This window comes from Atractosteus spatula, chromosome 14, assembly GCF_055471065.1.
Source record: "Atractosteus spatula isolate fAtrSpa1 chromosome 14, fAtrSpa1.hap1, whole genome shotgun sequence".
Taxonomy (NCBI): Eukaryota; Metazoa; Chordata; class Actinopteri; order Semionotiformes; family Lepisosteidae; genus Atractosteus; species Atractosteus spatula.
Window position 1 is genome coordinate 10,400,435 of NC_142719.1, and position 18,812 is coordinate 10,419,246.

The window sequence follows — 18,812 nt, forward strand, 5'->3', positions numbered from 1 at the left end:
TCGGTCAGGTCTGTAACCTACCTCAAGCCTGACCTACCAGCTACAGCAGAAGCAGGGATCCCACCGCCAGCTTTCACAACCATGTGCGTTTTATTAAGACCAACAGATAAAACGTGAAACCTGAAATGTGTACGAAAACATCCTCTTACCCTCACCAGGTGAAATCGTTTTTGATTTTTCCCCCCCTAACTGCACTTCCAGACTCCTACAGTTGTTCTTCATTTTACAGGTGACAAATATTCCACTATAATATCAGCTTTAATTCAGTCAGGGTCATTCTAGCTCAGTCCCACAAATCACACTATGAATAATCCTTTTGTTCAGTTCTAATTATTGTAGCTGTTATATATAATTGACTGTGAAGCTTTAAATATTTTAAGCAGTCATATTTACTTTAATTGCATGGCTAAACAGTTTTGCAGCAGCTAAGAACAATGTTCTGATAAAGGCTAAAAAACATGAAGCAGCCACACAATGTTTTACTATGTTGTACAACTGTGCCAGGAATTATGCTTTGTTATAAGCACAGTGTCTCTGTAAGCAAAAAATGCTAAACAAAAAGGATTGCTTTACATTCTCAGCCTTCTGCCACTGTTTAGCTAGCAGTCATCTCTGAATGTAGAACTATAAACTACAATCTCAGGACTCATCCAGCTGTGAGCGAGCAAAAAAGTATAATCAACTGTATGAATGCAGAACGGAAACAGGGCCCCACTACAACAGTAGTGCCAGGGAGTTCTTGGGCACTGCTTCAGAGTGCTTTCTCCTTGGTGACACACATCCAGAAGCTGGCATGTGAGAAATGAGGGTTCTGTGTAATCTCCTTACTTCGCTTCTGGCTCCCTGTGTTAAAACATTTTAACCACCTGATCTACAACGTAGCAACTGGAACTAAACAGCTTGTCAGAATACTCATACTGCACTGCAGTGCAGAGCAAAGACTGTGCTTAAAAAAAACAACCAAAAAGGCCATAAGAGCATAAGAAAATTAACACACGAGAAGAGGCCATTCTGCCTATCTGGCTCGTTTGGTAGTTAATTAATTGATTCAGGCATCTCATCAACCCGTTTATTTAATGAAACCAGGGTATGGCTTCTACAACGTGGCTGGGTAGTCCCATAACACTTTGTGTAAAGAAGTGCCTGCAGTTCTGGAAACTATCACATCACAGCTTCCACTTGCATCATTTACTGGGTAAATGACAAAGCCTTTGAGGATTTGCCTTTGAATACTTGTATAAGGTCTCCTCAAACTTAAAAAGGTTCAGTTCCTTCAGCCTGTCAGTGTAGGGCAAACCTTTGAGCCCCAAAGTGCATCTGGTTACCCTTCTCTGGACTGATTCCAGAGCAGCTTTATTGTTTCTATAATGTGGCAATCAAAATTGCACACAATATTCTAAATGAGGTCTTGCTAGTGTGTTTTACACTTTGAACACAGCATCCCATTAACAGAACATTTAGGACACTCTTGTGTTACACACAGACCGCTGGGGAAAAAGAGAATCTGATTTAGTCTAATTCAATACCGCTACAGGAGAACAAACCTGCTTCGCTTTCCATTTCTGTTCGAACAGTGTTGGATCGCCATAATACAGGTGTGGCAATCCGGTTACAAAGGCAGAAGAGGAGAATGTAATCGTAAAAAGGTTTTAAGGAGTACTGTTGCACATATCAAGGGTCAAAGGGTCTGTGTGTGTATAAGGGTCACAAATATGCAAGACACGGCCTTAAGTACAGCAATGTAGTTTCATTAATTCCAGATTGTAATTAGTTGAGTAATGATTCCTCACTTGATTCAATCAATACTATATTATACACGGCCCATTGATTAATGTGGGCCTTCTCGGCTAACTTGGCTTAGCAGGAGCAGGAGGCGGCTCTGCATCCCTGAAAGAGTGTCAAGACTGCAGCCAAGGGTTCAGGGAGAGAGTGAGGCCTGCTCACGAGGGAGAGAGTCACGAAGGAGTGTGTGTTCATCACCATCGATCAGTTATCCAAATCTAATTGATATGAATTATCACGTTAAACCAGAGGATTAAAAACCCCGCAGGGAAAATGTTGGGAAGACCTGAAAGGCAGGAGATAAAAAATAAAATGGCAGAAACAAAAAACAGTTCCTTTACAGATGGCATACAGGCTACTATATGACAAACAATGATTAAGGAAATGCTACAATCTGTCACAGTCTTCCAAAGGCTTCCTGTTCCTGGCGGAGGATAAGGAGGGATTTCAAGTGTTTTTTGATGTGTAGGACCTGTTACATGCTGTGCTATACCCCCAAAACACCTTCAGAACTGTTTAAACCCCACGAAAAGGTAACACCTCTTTTCAGAATCCTAACCTCACTGCTCTTGGGCTAAATTAGAAACCACAGATTGTCTCTTAAAACGGCCACATCCCAGCAGCTTTCTAGGGTACACAGGTTCTCCAAATGCAGTACCCCACAAGTTTTTTTTTCCTCAGTTTAGTTCATTAGAGATCTACATCACTGTTCTGAATCTTTAATTATAATACGATTTAAATAATGATATCTGACTTTTTAGAATAGCAATACTAATTAGTCATTGCTAATCCAGTGCTGGAGGAATGTTCCAGTTGATAATCTAATGCTTTTTACAAGACAGACCTTCAACTGACATAAGATCCTTAAAAGAGAACTACAGAGTTTACTGACATTGCAAGCATAATGTTGGTGTTCTGTTCATGCCATCCAAATCTTGAATGAAGCAGGGTGCTGGTTTGCCGAGATTTAATTCCTGTATATGCTGTGTCTGGGAAAACGTTTTAGGAAACAGCGCCAAAAAGAAATTAAAAAATATCACAGTAAATATTTGCAGACACTTGCATGTAAAAGTTAAGAGGATGTTAGACTCCTGTTTGCTTGCTCTTCGTATTCTGAAGAACTCTTTCAGAAGATATATACTGCACATGCATAGAAAAAAAGGTCCACTCTTTCTTGGGGGAGAGATGAGAAGTGCATAGATACAATACAATATAGTACAATACAGTACAGTAATCTGGCTCATTCTGCAGAAGCTTTCCAAAAGACACATTAGTTTCATGTGTGTAAGCAATCAGATTTGGGTTACAGACTGTGAAGGAGACCGCAAGATGAGAGAAAACCTAAATCTCCTAAAATAGTAATTCATTTGGTAACCCAAGCCATTTTCCCCTGCATTCAGTACACAGTTTGGGTGGACAAACTGCCTGAAAGCCAAGCTAATATCTGGCACAGAAAGAAATGGAGCTACCTCACTTTATATTAGATCATGTTAGCAATGACAAGTTTGTAACCTCACATCTACAATCATAGTACCTTTAGAAAACGTGATGCTATATTGAGTAGGGACTGTGAAATGTGCCATGTGCAACTGTAAAGTGAGATTTTAAAATCCCAGTATCCCAGGATTAATCTATGCCAACAAATTGAGAAAACTGTGTCAGCAGAAAGCTGTTGCACAGATTGCAGTGCACCAACTCTTTAAGATAGTGAAACTTGCTGTGTTATCAGAGCCCTGTGCTAGTTTATTCATCTAGACATGTAAATGTCTGGCGAGGATCAGAACCACTGTGATTAATTAAGACTTTTCATGGGCACATTATTTAAAGTACAGGCAATACACAATAAACCAATCGTAATGTTATAAAAAAAAGTAACATCTGCAGAGAACAATGGTATTTACGCCATTCCATTTTTCCAAATAAATGCTTTTTCAGGGACTTTGGTAATCTTAAAAAAAAACCAAAAGAATGTGCAGAGGTTAATTCCAAGAAAAAAAGTAGGAAGAATAAACATAACATTTTATCTGTGGAGTCTGGTGTGTTTTGTCACTGTGTATTCCTGGCAGTTGAACCAGAGTGAAACTGAGCTACGCACTGTACAGAAGATGAATATACACAGAAAAACAATATTTTTGTTTATTATCTTCTTCCCTTTTGTTAATACCTTGAAAAGAAGCTATGTGTTATAGGTGGTTATTTTAAGGGAAAGTGCAGAAAATTGATGCTATCAGTCTCTTTTTCTCCCCAGTAACAACACATAGGTCTCCAGTGTAATCATCGCGTACAAGAACTCCAATCCTGTATTTTTCCTATTTCTTTCACAGAGAGTCGATCTGAAGCGACTGCAACTACCGAACTTTGACACATGCCGCCTACAGCACACCGTGCCAAATCTAATCATGAGCCTAATTGTAGAAAACCCATTTTACATCTCTCTGCTAACACAAAGACAGAAGAAAAAATCCTCCTGAACTTTCCACAAGCAAAGGGCCCGGAGAGGCAGGGAGAGAGTAACATGACACTTATGTGCACTAGCAGGGACTTTCTAATGAGGAAATAAGCCAGTTATCCCAAATGGCAGCAATCTGTTTCAGTCTACAGTTATCCCCCGAGGCCTTATTTCTCCAAGAAGCCTCCACTCAGCCCTCTCCTCTCATCAGACTATCTGAGTATCAACACACGGGAGGAAAATCGATACACAGCAGGGCAAAATTACCCTATGATTTCATCGACAAGCAGGGCAGTCATGACAAAGGATATTAAAAAGAAGGAAGTGCAGCTGTTGCTGCATCTGGGGGCTGCACAATGTCCCCCTTTTCGGAGCCGTGCCAGGGAATCTCCAGTAGCAGAGCTCCATGGATACTCACTTTGTTTTACAAACGAACCTCCATGCTCTGCTGTACTTCCAACACTGGAGTTCAGATTTCCAAAGCCTCTCTTATACCCTAGACTACTGTATTTTAATTAACTTCTAAGACACTCATTTCGCTTTTCTTTGTCTTGACAATCAGCATGCACCAAACAGCATGCAGCACTGCTCAGCAGTCATGGATCTGGAAATAGTGTGGGACTAGGGATGCTGTGTAGTTTTGCAAGCCATGCACATTTTCACAAATAAAACGCTTTGTATGGGCATTGGCCATATTGCCATAAATCACAATGTCCCGGTAATTAAAGGATTAACATTTAAGAGGCATGTACTTTGTCTACATGCTGAATATCATCTCTTGGTTCCTAAATAAGAGATACCTTCAGAAAGGAGAACTGTCTGAGATGAGCCTATGAGCCTATATTTTAGAAGCCACATCTGGGATGGGTTGGGGTCTCCCTTCCTGCTGGAGATAGAGAGGTATAGCCAGCAGGGGGCATTCATCTCTGCGTTCCCTAACTAAGAAACTTCTGACCCATATACCTACCACACTAGGTGGTGCCATCTTTGAATGAGACACTAAATAGAGGTCCTGACCCTAATGTGGGCTTTAAAGATCCCATGGCACATTTCAAAAGAGCACGATTTTGAACTGTGGTACTTTGACCATTTTTAAAAAGGCATTTAAGATCAAACCAGCCAAAAGCCCCCCTACTTTCATTCGGGTTCAAGTCTTGTTCCATCTCAATCCGTGGGATAATCACAGGACCAGAAGGAGCACTATGAGGACATTCTGTAGAATCAAAGTAAAAAAAGCAGGTGTATAGGTCATAGTGCTTATGGTAAGTCTTATGGCATGTCATATAGCAATATTTACAGATACTGTGACTTTAAAATTGTTGACTACGAAAGAATCATGCTGTATATGATATCCAGATCATGATGTCGATATATGATACATAGATGGATGTAGCACCTAGCTCCTTTAAAATAGTGTTCTGCAGGGTCTGTCAAGTTTTTAAATGTACCATCGGGTCCGATTTCAGAAGAATGAGCATCCAACAAACTGCCATTAGAGTATCTATGTTTTACCTCACACACAACGGCATCCACCCTTGTCAGCCATTACTAGCACTCTGTCCTTCATCCCAGCACAGCCTCTCCAGCACAAGGGTTGGTTACCTCAGCCCTGCCTGCGAAGAGTCCCTGGAGGAGAGCTAACATGCCCGTGCCTAGTGAAGGAAGCATCTTAATTAGCCCAGTTTTATACATGCTCCGTTGACAGTCAATATAAAAACTGATAGAGATGTCTCCGCACGGGAATTGAGCCGCACGCCGACGTTGCTATGGAAACCCATCACTTGCAGGAGGCAGAGTGGAGCAGGCCGCATTGCTATGGAAAGCCTGACTCTCCCGTTTACTCCAGAGATGCCCCGGTAGGACACCTGACTCTGAACAGATACATCACACATAAACAAACCTCAATAATAAACCTTTACTGTTGTATTAATCAGACTATGGCATTCAAAATCTGGGAGATAAAGTAGAAACTTTTAAGTAAATCAAGATTTCGTCAGCGAAATTGCTTTCTTAATAAGTACAGAATTTATGTGATCTAAGATCAAACATTTTTGACCCAGAAACAATGAGCAAATATTCTTACTTCAAATATTCCTTGTGCTGAAATTTGATGGAACTGGATTTTTTTGCATTTCTCATTTTTACAGATAACTAATTTTGAATTGCCAGCTGTTTCTTTGGAATTGCCAATCATGGCATCTTGATGCTTCTCTAAGCTGACCAACCATCAGGGCACAGCTGCTTGCACAGAGCGGGCTCCACAGCGCCTGACAGGAGAGTTGTCACCGATTGGAGAAGCAAGCCATCTTTCACTGATGTACTGATGTCACCTCTAGCCTGAAAGTACCCAGAAAGTCACAGCAGATAAAAGGAAAAGGCAATTATTTAAAGAAATCAAAACAACCAATAATTTATTTCTTTTATACACCCACCCAATGTGGCATGGCCACTTGTGTTTTTTATGACTATGAATCCTGCCACCGCACACGGGGGAGACTAAGGAACTGAGGGCCTCCCTCAAAACAATCTTCCTTGCACAGGCTATGCAGTTCTGTACAAGAGGTTCAGCAACAACTGGTGGAGAACAACATCCCTCACAACAAAACCACAAGCTTCGGAGCTAAAAGGGGTCGCTTGGAGTCCAGAGATGATTGGCCGATTCATCCCAATAATTACCCTGGGAAGTTATGGGGAGCCTCTGTTACGGTCAGTGCTGCAGAAAGAGCAGCAGGCATGAGAAAAATGGCTTAGGCTTGTTATGAAACATGATTCAACTGGATCATCGGAGAAGCAATTTCATAAAGTTCCTTTTTGGGCAAATTAGGCGAACAGGCCCTGCTCCAGTTTATACTACTTCTAGTTTGTACTCATGCTCTAGAGCTGCCATTCTTGATGATTAAGAGTTTTCATACATAGTCTGAGGCCTTGAAGGCAAACACACTTGATGTGAGATTCAGTTGTTATTCTTTTACAGCTTTTTGGGAACGCTGTGTGCTGCTGTCCCTGCTTACAGTGTGACTGCTTTAATTAACTATTCCTGGAAGAAAAATGTGCAAAGAAATTCTAAACACTTGCCAAAACACTAAGTGAACACATGTAACACCAGGTACTTCCTTTCTGTTACAGCACTGCAGTGTAGAGCAGGTGTCCTGCTGCTGCTAACCATGTGTTTATGTAGAGTCAATAAAAAAGTGCAATATGACCTTCGTTTGTGACCCTACAATATCCACAAGAAGGAGACTTTTCTTTTTCTGTAGATGAAAAAAGATGGCACAATTACAGATATATAAAATAAGGTGCTCATTTACAATACTTTTTATACAAAGTTACATTATAGGTTTATCTGAAGTTAAGGGGCATTTCCTTCCCTTCTTTTTCTCACAGCTTCAAATGATGTTTTGTAGCCTAATTCTATGGCATTCTTTGTCCCAGTTAAAGACAGCACAGAACCGTAATTCATGACTGAAATAACCCCCTTAGCTCCACTAAGGAAGAGGCTTTGGATTTTTTAACAGCCCTGACCTCCACACCAGCCAGGTTCAGAGATCTACCGCTGATCACATCTGTGTCTTAAAGGAGAAGTCAAGGAAAGACAGAGCGTGAGCAGCCACACACAGTAGACTTATTCATTGCTCTGGGAGGAACAAAGAAGTGTGCCGAGTATGGAACAGTAATCCTTGTCCCCTTTCTAACTGCAAAAAGAGGCAAACCGAAACAATGAAAGACATCCAAGTGAAATTAACAGACTATTCTCAGTGTCAGGTAATCTACTCCTGAGCAGTAGACAGGCCACAATAACATCCAGATCTCAATCCTACTGGAGTGTGGTGCAAATCTTGGATTATGCAGTCCAGTTCTACACACCATTACCTTCTTCACAGTCTTAATAATTTGCCTTTATGAAATCATTTACCTTCACTGGATATAGTGTATATAGTATCAACTGAACCACCCTATGCACCAGACAGATTGGCTACTACTACAAATTGCAATGTCTTCCACGCTGGGCAGGAATTCAGCTATCTATAGACATTGTAATCTGGGTAGACATGTAGAAACACATCTTTCACTTAGGGAAAAATAATAATTTAAAAAACATTCACATATAAACTCAGTGGAAAGAGTGGCAGTGTTGCACTACTTACACAGTATCAGACTACCCTCATTATGAGGAAGTCCTGTCATGATTTTTGTGTGTCTCCTGTAACCCTCACCATCTAGATGTCAGAGAAAACTACACATTTTGAGAATAATGCATGTATTGAACCATATCGTACACTGCACTGCTTGGAACCTCAGGAAAAGCCCAGAGCTGTCACACCAGCACTTTAAGACAAGCTTACAAAATCTGTATGAAAGAGATGGAGCCACATCAATTTAGAATTGAGTCAGTCACAGCGCCACAGTCTGACACATTACTGCTGGAGAAAGTGGATATATACATAACTACTAAACTTCCCACCAAATTGCCATGCTGTCTCAATTTAGTCACACAGAAAGTACTTTGTTAAACCCTTGCCTTGCAAAAATTACAAAAACACAAAACTATTTACCTCAGAAAAAATACATGAAAGAGCAATTTCTTCACAAGCTAGGAGCTTCGTAGTCTTGCTAACTCTTGGAGACCTCCTAAATGAATTAGGGACAGACCTTGAAAGGCAAAAATTAGAAAAAAAATAACTTCAAGATCTTTTTGGTAAAAGCTTCTCCCAAAGCTCCTAACCCCAATTCCCTGCATCACATTACCGGAAAATACAGAAATAACTTAATTTGATTTTGTGCTGTGCTTAATGTAAGGCCAGTGGGGAAAAAGGCACCAGTTGTGGTCTTCCATGAAGTAAACTAAACCAGTGCAGCTGCTATACAGATGGAGAACCTTACAGCCTGCCACTCCTCCCCTGGGATAGGAAGGTTAGCTACTGACAGTGCCAAAGGACTGAATTATGGGAAGGGCTCTGACTGTGTTGCCAGGCACCCATTCTGAAAGAAAGAACCGCTGCCTGGCACAGGCAGAGGGAGGCAGTGGTTAGAGCTGTGGTTAGTGGCCAGGTCAATCAGAAGGCTGTGCATCACACATTAGAACAAAAAACCAAACTCCACCCTGCAGAACAGAAAGAGGCTGTAATTATCAGTCATAGTCGCTAAACGACTTCTTTCATCTGGCTTGCATGAGCCCCATGAAAGCCTTGCGGTACTTCAGTTCAGCTCTCAGGATCGCCTCAACTAGGTTTCCTTGATGCAGTACAACTGGATTCCCCAGTGGTCTGAAGTACCCTAACGACACCAAAGGAAAATTATCCTCTGGCAGTGATCCATTCTAGTCTGCTCATTGGGGCACAAGGAGTATCCAGTAGTGTCCGAGGATCAGGAGATACAGTAGTGCCATTTTCCATGTGCTGTCATTATGTTCCTAGAAAGGCTTTCTAAACATGCCCAGTCTTATGAAATACAATTAAGTGCTTCTCCGCTGAGCGATATTGTTAGAATGACAGGTTATTATTATTATTATTATTAGTCCCCTCTGCACACCAGTCAACAGCCATTCCTGGAGCCTAACCTGACTCCGAGAGATCACAGTGTGTCAAATGCTGAATGCCTCCAAAAGATGGATATGTCATCTGTGCACAGGTCCTCATAGCTCTTCTGCTCAAGGGGTAAGATCAGCAGGTCACAATAGCATAGAGAGAAAACAGAACACTAACTTGAATTTAAAAATTCAATATAGAGATCAAACACCTGAGACTTAGAACATAATCATTACGAAAGCAAAACAGGACATGTAACTATTAATATTAAAACTCCCCCCCCCCCCAAAGGTGAGCCACTGAACTCCTAAGAAACAGGCGAATGTGCAACATAATTAGCCCTCTCCTACCGCATCAGTGTCTCAGTTTGAAGGTGTCACAATTGATGTTTGCTCCATCACATATAACAGGCAACAACCTTGACAAGGTTACTCAGGCTATTTTGCTTGTCAATATACTCATTAGTATTTGATGCAGGGACTTCATCAAGTAGTATTTTCTTTTATAGGGTCTTAGGGGATTTTACAGAGTTTGTACCATATACCCTCAGCCCTATGTAAAGAAGAACTCGCTGCTATCTCTCTGGTATCTGTTTTAGTGCATCAGGCATGGCCGAACGAGTAAAAAAAATCCCTAAGGCCTACAGACCAGTCCGTTGTCAAGGGGAGGACGAACACGCGTCTGAAACCTGCAGGAAGTTCATCTCACACTATGAGACTGTACAATGTTAAATAACGATGCCCAGAGCAGTGCACACAGCAGCACAACTACCAGCTCAGTCCCTAGTACATATACAGCATAAAAGTACCCTTGTTATTGTTTGGATTTTTACCTAGCAACAAAAAGATTTACAAAATATTTACATAAATATTTAGTTGAAGATGTGATTTTGTACAAATTGCAGAACAAATCAGCGAGCTCTTACAGGCAGTATTGTTATCCAGCTATTCTCCAATTCCATACCAGTAAGAACAGCAGGGATGTCTTTCTAATTAAGCTATCCATCCTTTGAAATGGCATTCTTAAAGTCCCTACCTCTTTACTCTCTCCTCCCACTCTATTTATTTACACTATTCTGTTTTTCTACATAAATCCCTGCGATATGAAATGGTCAGTCAGTATTCCAGCCCACTCAGCAAAACAACCCTGCCCTGGTTCCGGAGGGCAGAACATACAGTACTAGACAAATCCTCAGGCCTTCCTTGTGCACTTAACTCAGACTCTTCAGGAGTCAAGCCAAACTCCCTGTTCCAGGACATTATTCAAAATTAAAACCTGTAGACATTCAAAGCTGAGACATTAAAACCTGTAAAGAGATACCTTAGTTTCTACATGGTGCTGTTTTGTGTATATTCCAAACCTTCAGTTCAGTTTTATATGGATTAAACATCACCTGTTTAGAATTAGAATTTTAATTATCCGCAATCTAAACTGCGTATAAAATATTTATAACCTGCATGAGTTTAAAGCTGCTGGTGCTTTCATTTATAGCAGTAGAGGTAATTACTGTATGGGTCATTAATGTTCAGCCAGCAATGTGAAGATTCCTGTAATTCTTCTGCATCACTGGACACTCTATCATCCTTGTTTCTGTGACTTTAAACAGCCGAATGTGTTTGGAGACTTCATCTGCTCGCTTTCACACCCCCTTAAGCCAACACCTATGTGTGATAAAAAGGTCACAAGCTGAGCTTCTTTGTTAGAATAATTTGCAAAGCCCTGGACATAGAAAACAAACTACATTGTAAATTTCAGTCATAAGTACATAGTACAAATAGATCACAAATAAATTGTGGATTAAAACATGAATTATGGGCAGAAAGTACCTGCTATGCAAAGGTATAATGATCGGCTTGGATTAAAACAATTTCACTTAGTTTATTTTGTTCAAAGAATTTGCATAGAAATTTCTTGCAGGTTTACACAGGTGGGCTTTGCTGGAGCAATCTGGGTAAGGTGCCTACTTCAGGGGTACAGCAGCATTATCTCCAGCTGGGGTCTGAAGTTAGGACCCTCCACATAGAGGTGGAGAGCCCTAATCACTATTCCACACTGCCTGCCCCAGCTGCTGAATGGAAAAAACTTGACATTTGTTTACAGAGACTGGAACTCGATTAGCGAAAAATAATACAGCTCTTGCAAACCCAGAGGACACGTGGGTACCCTCATCTTTGTGTTGATACAAAGAGAGGTGAAACTGAAGTGTTTTGGATCGGTTTCACTCCTCGAAAGAAAACGGGTCAAGCACATGTCTCATGTTTCAGTGTTTTCAGCTCTGTATACCACACTGCCTATCATACTGATATTCAGATGTCCAGGCTCCAAACTGACATCTTTAAAGGCAACTTTTCTCAAAAGAATTCTTGAATGCTAAATAGGAGAAATTTCAGCAGTAGGCATTGTAATGAGCCTTCAATATCTACCCGTCTCATTGTTACTGTAATTTCAGATTGAACACACATAGAGAGAGACCATTCATAAAAATATGGGATTAAAAAAAACAAAGCAAGTATTAAGTATCACTATCCTGCAGCCTTCATGCAAGAAACTCCATAGCTCCTCAGAATGCAATTCCGCTTTTACTCTCAGCTGTGCAGGTAAGTCTACTAGATGAGAAGACAGATGTTCTCAGAACCTTTCTTCTATTGTTATAGATCGGTGGCTCCCAATTCTGGTCCCGAGAACCCACACAAGGTTTTAGTTCCAGCTGAGCTCTCAGTTACTTAACTGAACCCTTAATTGACCTTATAATAGGATTAGGTGGAACTCTATGTCTTCAGTTCCTATGCTGGAAGTTGACTTTCAACCACTGCATTTCTGAAGTATCTACATCTTCTAAGTAGAAGAAAAACCTGCAACAAGTTGACTACAAGTAGTCAAGCAGCTTGTTAGCTCAGTTAAGAATTCAATTAACAAATTCAATTAATCCTCAGATGGAATAAAAAAAAACACCAGCTGTGTGGTTCCCTAGAGCCAGACTAGACATGAATATCTAATGATATGTTGCTTAACCTTTATTTTCTGACCTTGATATTGTAAAGGACAGGCTGATGTGATGTCTGGCAGTTAAATGCCATTTTCTCAGTGTGGGGCAAGGGATGCAAGTTTGCCTTTAGTTACATTATTGAAGATCAGCTGTCTTTTTTGACTGATGGAAAATATTGTAGTGGAGGTCTGGTATGAATGGGTTCCATCAGAATGATAACAGTGGCATTTCAGGGTGGATCTACAGTATGTTGCCACAGTTATGCTGAAAATGTGTGATTTTGAAATTCCTAGATGAAGATCAACAGAAACAGGAAAACAGAGACTTGGCTTTCTCCAAGGGGCAATTTGTTTTACAGCAACAAACAATATAAAGAAAAATCACAAATAATACACATATACAGTACATGCATTAAAAGAACCGTTTATTAAGTAAGGTGATAACCGCAAGTATAAATGAGAACTTTAACTTTTTTGTTATTAAATTGGGAAATCTGTATCTGTAACTGGAATTTGTTAAACAAAGAGAGTGAATTGACCTCTAAATTGGACCATGATTTATGCAAAACTCGTAAATGATAGACATAGGATTGGGCCAAAAGATCAGCACCAATGTCTTTCTGTCAGGGTATAATAATACAACCCAGTTTGTTGCTACTTCTCAGATTTAGATTCCCAGACCAGTAAATCAGGGTAAAAGCATATTACAATACAAGACTGACAAAACATGATCAACAATGAATCATCAACCTTAAAATGTATAAGCTTCCTTAATACAAATAGACGCTGTTGCCTTGAAAATAGACTCATGTTTGCCTCTATTAACTTGCAGTCAACAACAGATACCTATATTCATCCACTGTACCACCCCTGACGCAGGTCTGAGGGTTCTTCCTGAAATCAGTTGCCATGTCTTTGGTCTTCAAATAGTTCTGTTCACACCAAGTGGCAAACTCATCTACATGGAGCCCATGGCTCCACTGGTCTCCTAGCAACAAATGAACATACATACTCCATGCATTATCGGAAGCTGTTCAATGCACCACTGAACGTGACTTTGAAGAGATTCTCAGTGTTGGGTTATCACATTAGATCCCATGAAACCAGACAGGGGGTGTAATTCATACAGTGCAGATTGACATCCGTTCAGACAAACTATGGAGAAACTGCTCAGCCAGTATCACCATCAATAAACAGCATTTCCTTCACACAGACTTTGACAGGATATGAGCACCACAAAGACACTCAAGTCTCACATCCACCATGAGCACAAAATCACAGGATTGTGACTATATGCCACAATTTCATTTTTAATCATCTATTTCACAAGACAAGGTAACTGAGAACAAACTCAGTTACAGTAAGCAATAAGATAAGCAATGCCTTGGTGTAAGGTACAACAACAGCCTTCTACTTGGGATTTGAACCCACCAGCTTCCAATCAAGAGCTCAGAGCCCTACCTATTCCTCTACTCTGCTGCTCAAGCCACCTTTTTTTTAAGAGATGCAATTAAATGAAAAAAAAATCATCACAATAAAGTGAACATTAAGTCATACAGGTCCTAATGAAGCGATGTGTGTGTGTAGGGGCAGAGAGACAAGGGGGCTGGTATTCAGATGGGCTTTTCTGAGAATGTGACAGAGTGAGGTGATCACCGCTTTCAGTGGAACAACAGATTCTGCATTGACTGATTGGCACTCGGCAGGAAGAAATGAAGAAATTGGTACACCTGCAGAGAAAGAGAAAAGGAATTCTACATGCCTGCCCATGTTTTCAGGTTTAATTTTTTTTTCTTTGAAATGCAAAACCAAAATTGAATTAACTTCCTTTTGACTTTGTAACAGGCAAAAGCAGACAACCGGCCCTTTTCATTTTTTTTTAAACCTCCACTAAACTGAAAAACCCCAAATGAATAATTATTTAATGGAGCTCATCTACTAGACAGACATAAAGGATGTCAGAGAAAACACACAATAGTAATAATGTACAATGTACGTATTAATCTGTGCAATCCCCAATCTAGTATTTGTGTCATCTGCATGATTGAGCCTAATGTAGTTAGTTTAATTATTGTAGCCATTTATTTGCACTGCTGAACTGTAATCCACAGCCCCACACATAGCACTATGCTATTATTAAATCTGATAAAACGCTGATTTAGTTGATAAAGTTGATTTCTTGGAACACATCAAAAGTAAAATGATTACAGGCTTTGTATACGTCTTGATGATAATATACACTGTGAGCTGGTATAACATGCCTTTAAAGGTGATGTCACTGTCCCTGGTAATGAAACGTTCACTGAATCAGAACCTCCCTTTTTACAGAAGCAGATTTCTCAGTCCTTTCATGGGAAATGATACTGGTCAATCAGACACAACAGCTGACACCAAATGCATCAATTGTAATACTTGGATTTCAGTTACAACTGCACACACATACCAGATACGCTAGAATTGCATAAAAGCAATATCCTTCATACCTTGTTTTTAAAAATCAACCTCATCCCATCTCTTTTGCGAGAATTCCCATAAGATGGAGTGACGTACATATATGTCCCTCATTTCCCAATACAGCGATCTACCCAATTAAAGATCTGCATTCATCACATACAAGGCATGTCACCCGGCACTAATAAATTAATGACTCCACTTTGACTTGACAGGCATCATACATGACAAAACAGCCAAAGTCAACTCAATAAGCTGTTCCTCCATCCTCTTCAACTATGCCTTGATCTTTGTGAAAAAGACACGGACTGAATGTAAATCAAACTATCAGACACTTCAATCAGTCTAGCTGGGATTAGGTGTCATGCAAGCGTCCTTTGAACAGCACAATTATTTCAGCTTTTCTTTGGTGAGCCACCACATCAAAGAGAGGCAGACCCTAATTTTTAAACTGATTTCTTGTCCAGTAGCGCAGTTAAATGTAAGAAAATCCACATCTGCAATTCGAAAGAGCAGCTTCTGAAACGAAGAGCGAAACAGGTAACGAAAGGGAAATCGGTTCCATTTAGTAACATTTAAATTTCGTCAGAGTTGCCTTTCAATAAAGACGCCAGGAAAGGCCTGTGCCGAAGTTCCCATGTTCTTTCCAATTACTAATAAGATCCAGTGCACCTTTAAATTGAGGCTGGGTTGCCTAAATTTACACCGACTTTTAAAACATGACAAATCAGCCCATCTTTTTTAGAACGGCTGTCACACCTGCTGTATGTGTGAGAGAGGCAAGGAGTAAGAAAAAGAGAAGCGTATTTCTTGCAGAGACCCGTTTCTCCGGAACCTAGCTGTTACAGGCTGATCTGCAAGTTTCTGACAAACCTGTTTGAACTTAATTCTACACAGGCTGTAAAACTGTTATACAAAAAAAAAACCGCCGACGATGGGTTTTATAGATATATTTTTGTTTTGTAGGCTTTGTCAATAAGATATTATTGACATATAAATACGAATGCGAAAACGCAATAAGCATGTGCGTTCTCTGGCAGCATGGACTCGAAAAACGAGGGGGAGTAAAAAAAAAAACGAGGGGAAGTCAGGCACATTGCCCGCTGGAGAGATCTCCTGCTGTTGAAAGACCTCCGGCGACTCTATTCCTACCTCAAGCCGATCCTGCACGCGTTCGACAATGACATCACCCCCCTCTCAGCCCCTCCCGCCCCGCTGCCGGCAGCCGAGCGCCAGTCCCGTTCCCCGATTCGGACCCCTGGGATCAGCCCCGCGCCTCTCCGCGGACACGCAGCTGGAAACCCGCCTGGGAGTCGCACCTCTCTGCGCTGACAGAGGCTTAGCAAGAATGGCAATCCGATCAGATCAGTCACCGCGTTAGTGGTTCTGCCCATTCCTCCCTACCTAGTCGGAACCTCCGAAATGCCCGAGACGAACAGAGCAGCATCACATACCTAGTTCACTATGCTGTTTTTGGAAAGCAAAGCAGACCTTCGGATACAATAACCCGCTACTGTACAGTGGACAATATACCTGTACTATACACTAAAGGCACCAAGTCCAACACATGGAGTCTCTAGATATACATTTTTAAAAATCGGGACGATGCGTTAATTGCTTTTAAGTCTTTGCTCCATCACCACATTAAGCCTTAAACACACACACTTCCCACATCCGAGTTTCACACTGTACCATTTCGTATTCTCAACTCCCAAGAAATCCCCGACAAAACTAGAGTATTCTCCACCGGGATAACTGTTCTTTACTACCGCAGTGTTCTCCCCTAACACATTCTCTCGATATGCGAAAATCCGACAAATTCCGACAAAAAGCATCAAAGCCACTTGTTAAATCACGGCATTAGGGCTGAAATCAATATTAAAAGGAGACTCTTTGTGCTCCACTCTAAGGTAATGCCAAAGTCAAAACAGCTTCTCTGTGCATCCTTTTCAGAGCGAAACGCGGGTATGGGGGCAATAGTTAAAAATCGTCTTGGGGGACTTCAAACTGGAGGCAAATATGGGTCACTTCCAGCGGAATTACTACGGGCTGCGCCACATTAATCGCGCTTACAGAAGCTGCAATTACACACCGCGGTTTCCACAAAAGAGGACCTTTTCCGCGGAACATATCAAAGAGGTAGGGATACGTACGTCAAAAGCAAACAGACATCTGCAGAAGACCGAATTTAACAAGAAAAAAAATGCACACGAGGAAAACCGCCGGACAATTGTCACTTACCGTTGCGGTGTCGCCTAGTAGTAACAGGATGGAGCCCAGCGCTATCAAACAAGGCAGCTTCATGGTACTTGGAGCGGCGAGCGAAAACGAACCTTACAACCCGTGTTATTTTCTCACTTTCGGTGAAAAAAAAACAGATGTTATCTTCAGTTGCCTACTTCGGTGGGCAAACGTGGATGAAACACACGCTTCAGAAGCGGAGATCCGATTCAAATCCCCCACTTGTCCTTTCTTCCTACCCAGTGCCCAGGACGCCTGTAGTGCTAGAGGAGAAATCAGCTATGCGCGCTATCCTGGTTTCTCCACTTTTATTTTTTTTTCCCCCCCCGAGTGTGTTTTATCAGAGGGACTGCTGGCGTGTGAGAATGTAAACCCCTCTCCCTCTCTCTCTCTCTTTCCCTTTCTCGCCCTCTCTCTCCCTCAGCTCGCCTAAACTCGCTTTGCTAGTGCGTGTGCAGGAAATGTTGATCCGCCTCCATCACCAAACCGACGGAGAGCGAGTCGTGGTGCACCGCCGGTTTCCGCGGATAGAGGAGAGCGCGCCCCCTGCAGCACCGTTTGTCGGGACTGGCAACTGGGTCCGGCGTGACCAGCACGTCCCACCTGCGGGGTGAGCTGTTCTTTTCGTCGTTCCAGCTCAGGATCGTAGTACTGAGCGTAGCGCCGTAGCCAGTGTCTCGACATGTACGCATACGACGCAGGTAACCCTTCATCCTCTATTTGCTATGTAACTCAGCGGATCTGTGTGTAGTGTTCGTAATCACTGGGGGAAAAAATCTTTTTTTTTTAAATCAAGGCCATGCATAGCGAAACAAATGTTTTGTAACAGATTAATTTAGTAATTGTCATAATGGGATGTATTGTTAGTGATGAGAGAGCAACGCTTATTAGCACATTTCCATTCTGCTGATTGTGTCATTTCACAGTTTCAGAGCTTTAGAAACAAGGGTCCCTTCGGACACCGTTTTCTGACAACAGAAGCCAAAAGAGGAAATTGTTATCAGTATTGTAATCGCCAGTTTTGAGTTTAAATTTGTAGAGAAGATCAAACAACCACCATTAAGAATGTTCATTCAGAATTGTTTTGTTTTTGTTGAAGGCTAAATGCGTTGAGGGCTAAAATGTGGAGGCTGTTTTATACAGAACCGGGGGTTCTGGAATGAACTGCTGAGACATGTTGTTGATGCTCGGATCCTTCGAGGAACTGCAAGATTGTGTATCAAGGGAAGTATTACTCTTGTGTTTTGTATTTGGTCTGAAGAGTTTTAAAGCTTTAAATAACAATAAACACATCATAGTAAAAAACAAGAAGCAAGTACATTTTCATTCCAACATCTGGATCAGCCTTCTTATATATCTGCATTCTAGGTCAAAATACA

At 41.3% G+C, this 18,812-nt stretch overlaps 1 protein-coding gene across 1 annotated transcript in view; it reads right to left on the reverse strand.

Annotated features, from left to right (window-relative positions):
* The window catches only part of sdc3 (syndecan 3), a 129,253-nt gene extending 111,290 nt beyond the window's left edge, over nt 1–17,963 (reverse strand). The window contains exon 1 of the mRNA XM_088931858.1: nt 17,434–17,963. Within this exon, the coding sequence (XP_088787984.1) occupies nt 17,434–17,496 (63 nt within the window). The 5' untranslated portion in view covers nt 17,497–17,963. The remainder of the gene's footprint in view (nt 1–17,433) is intronic.
* Nucleotides 17,964–18,812: the final 849 nt, after the last annotated feature.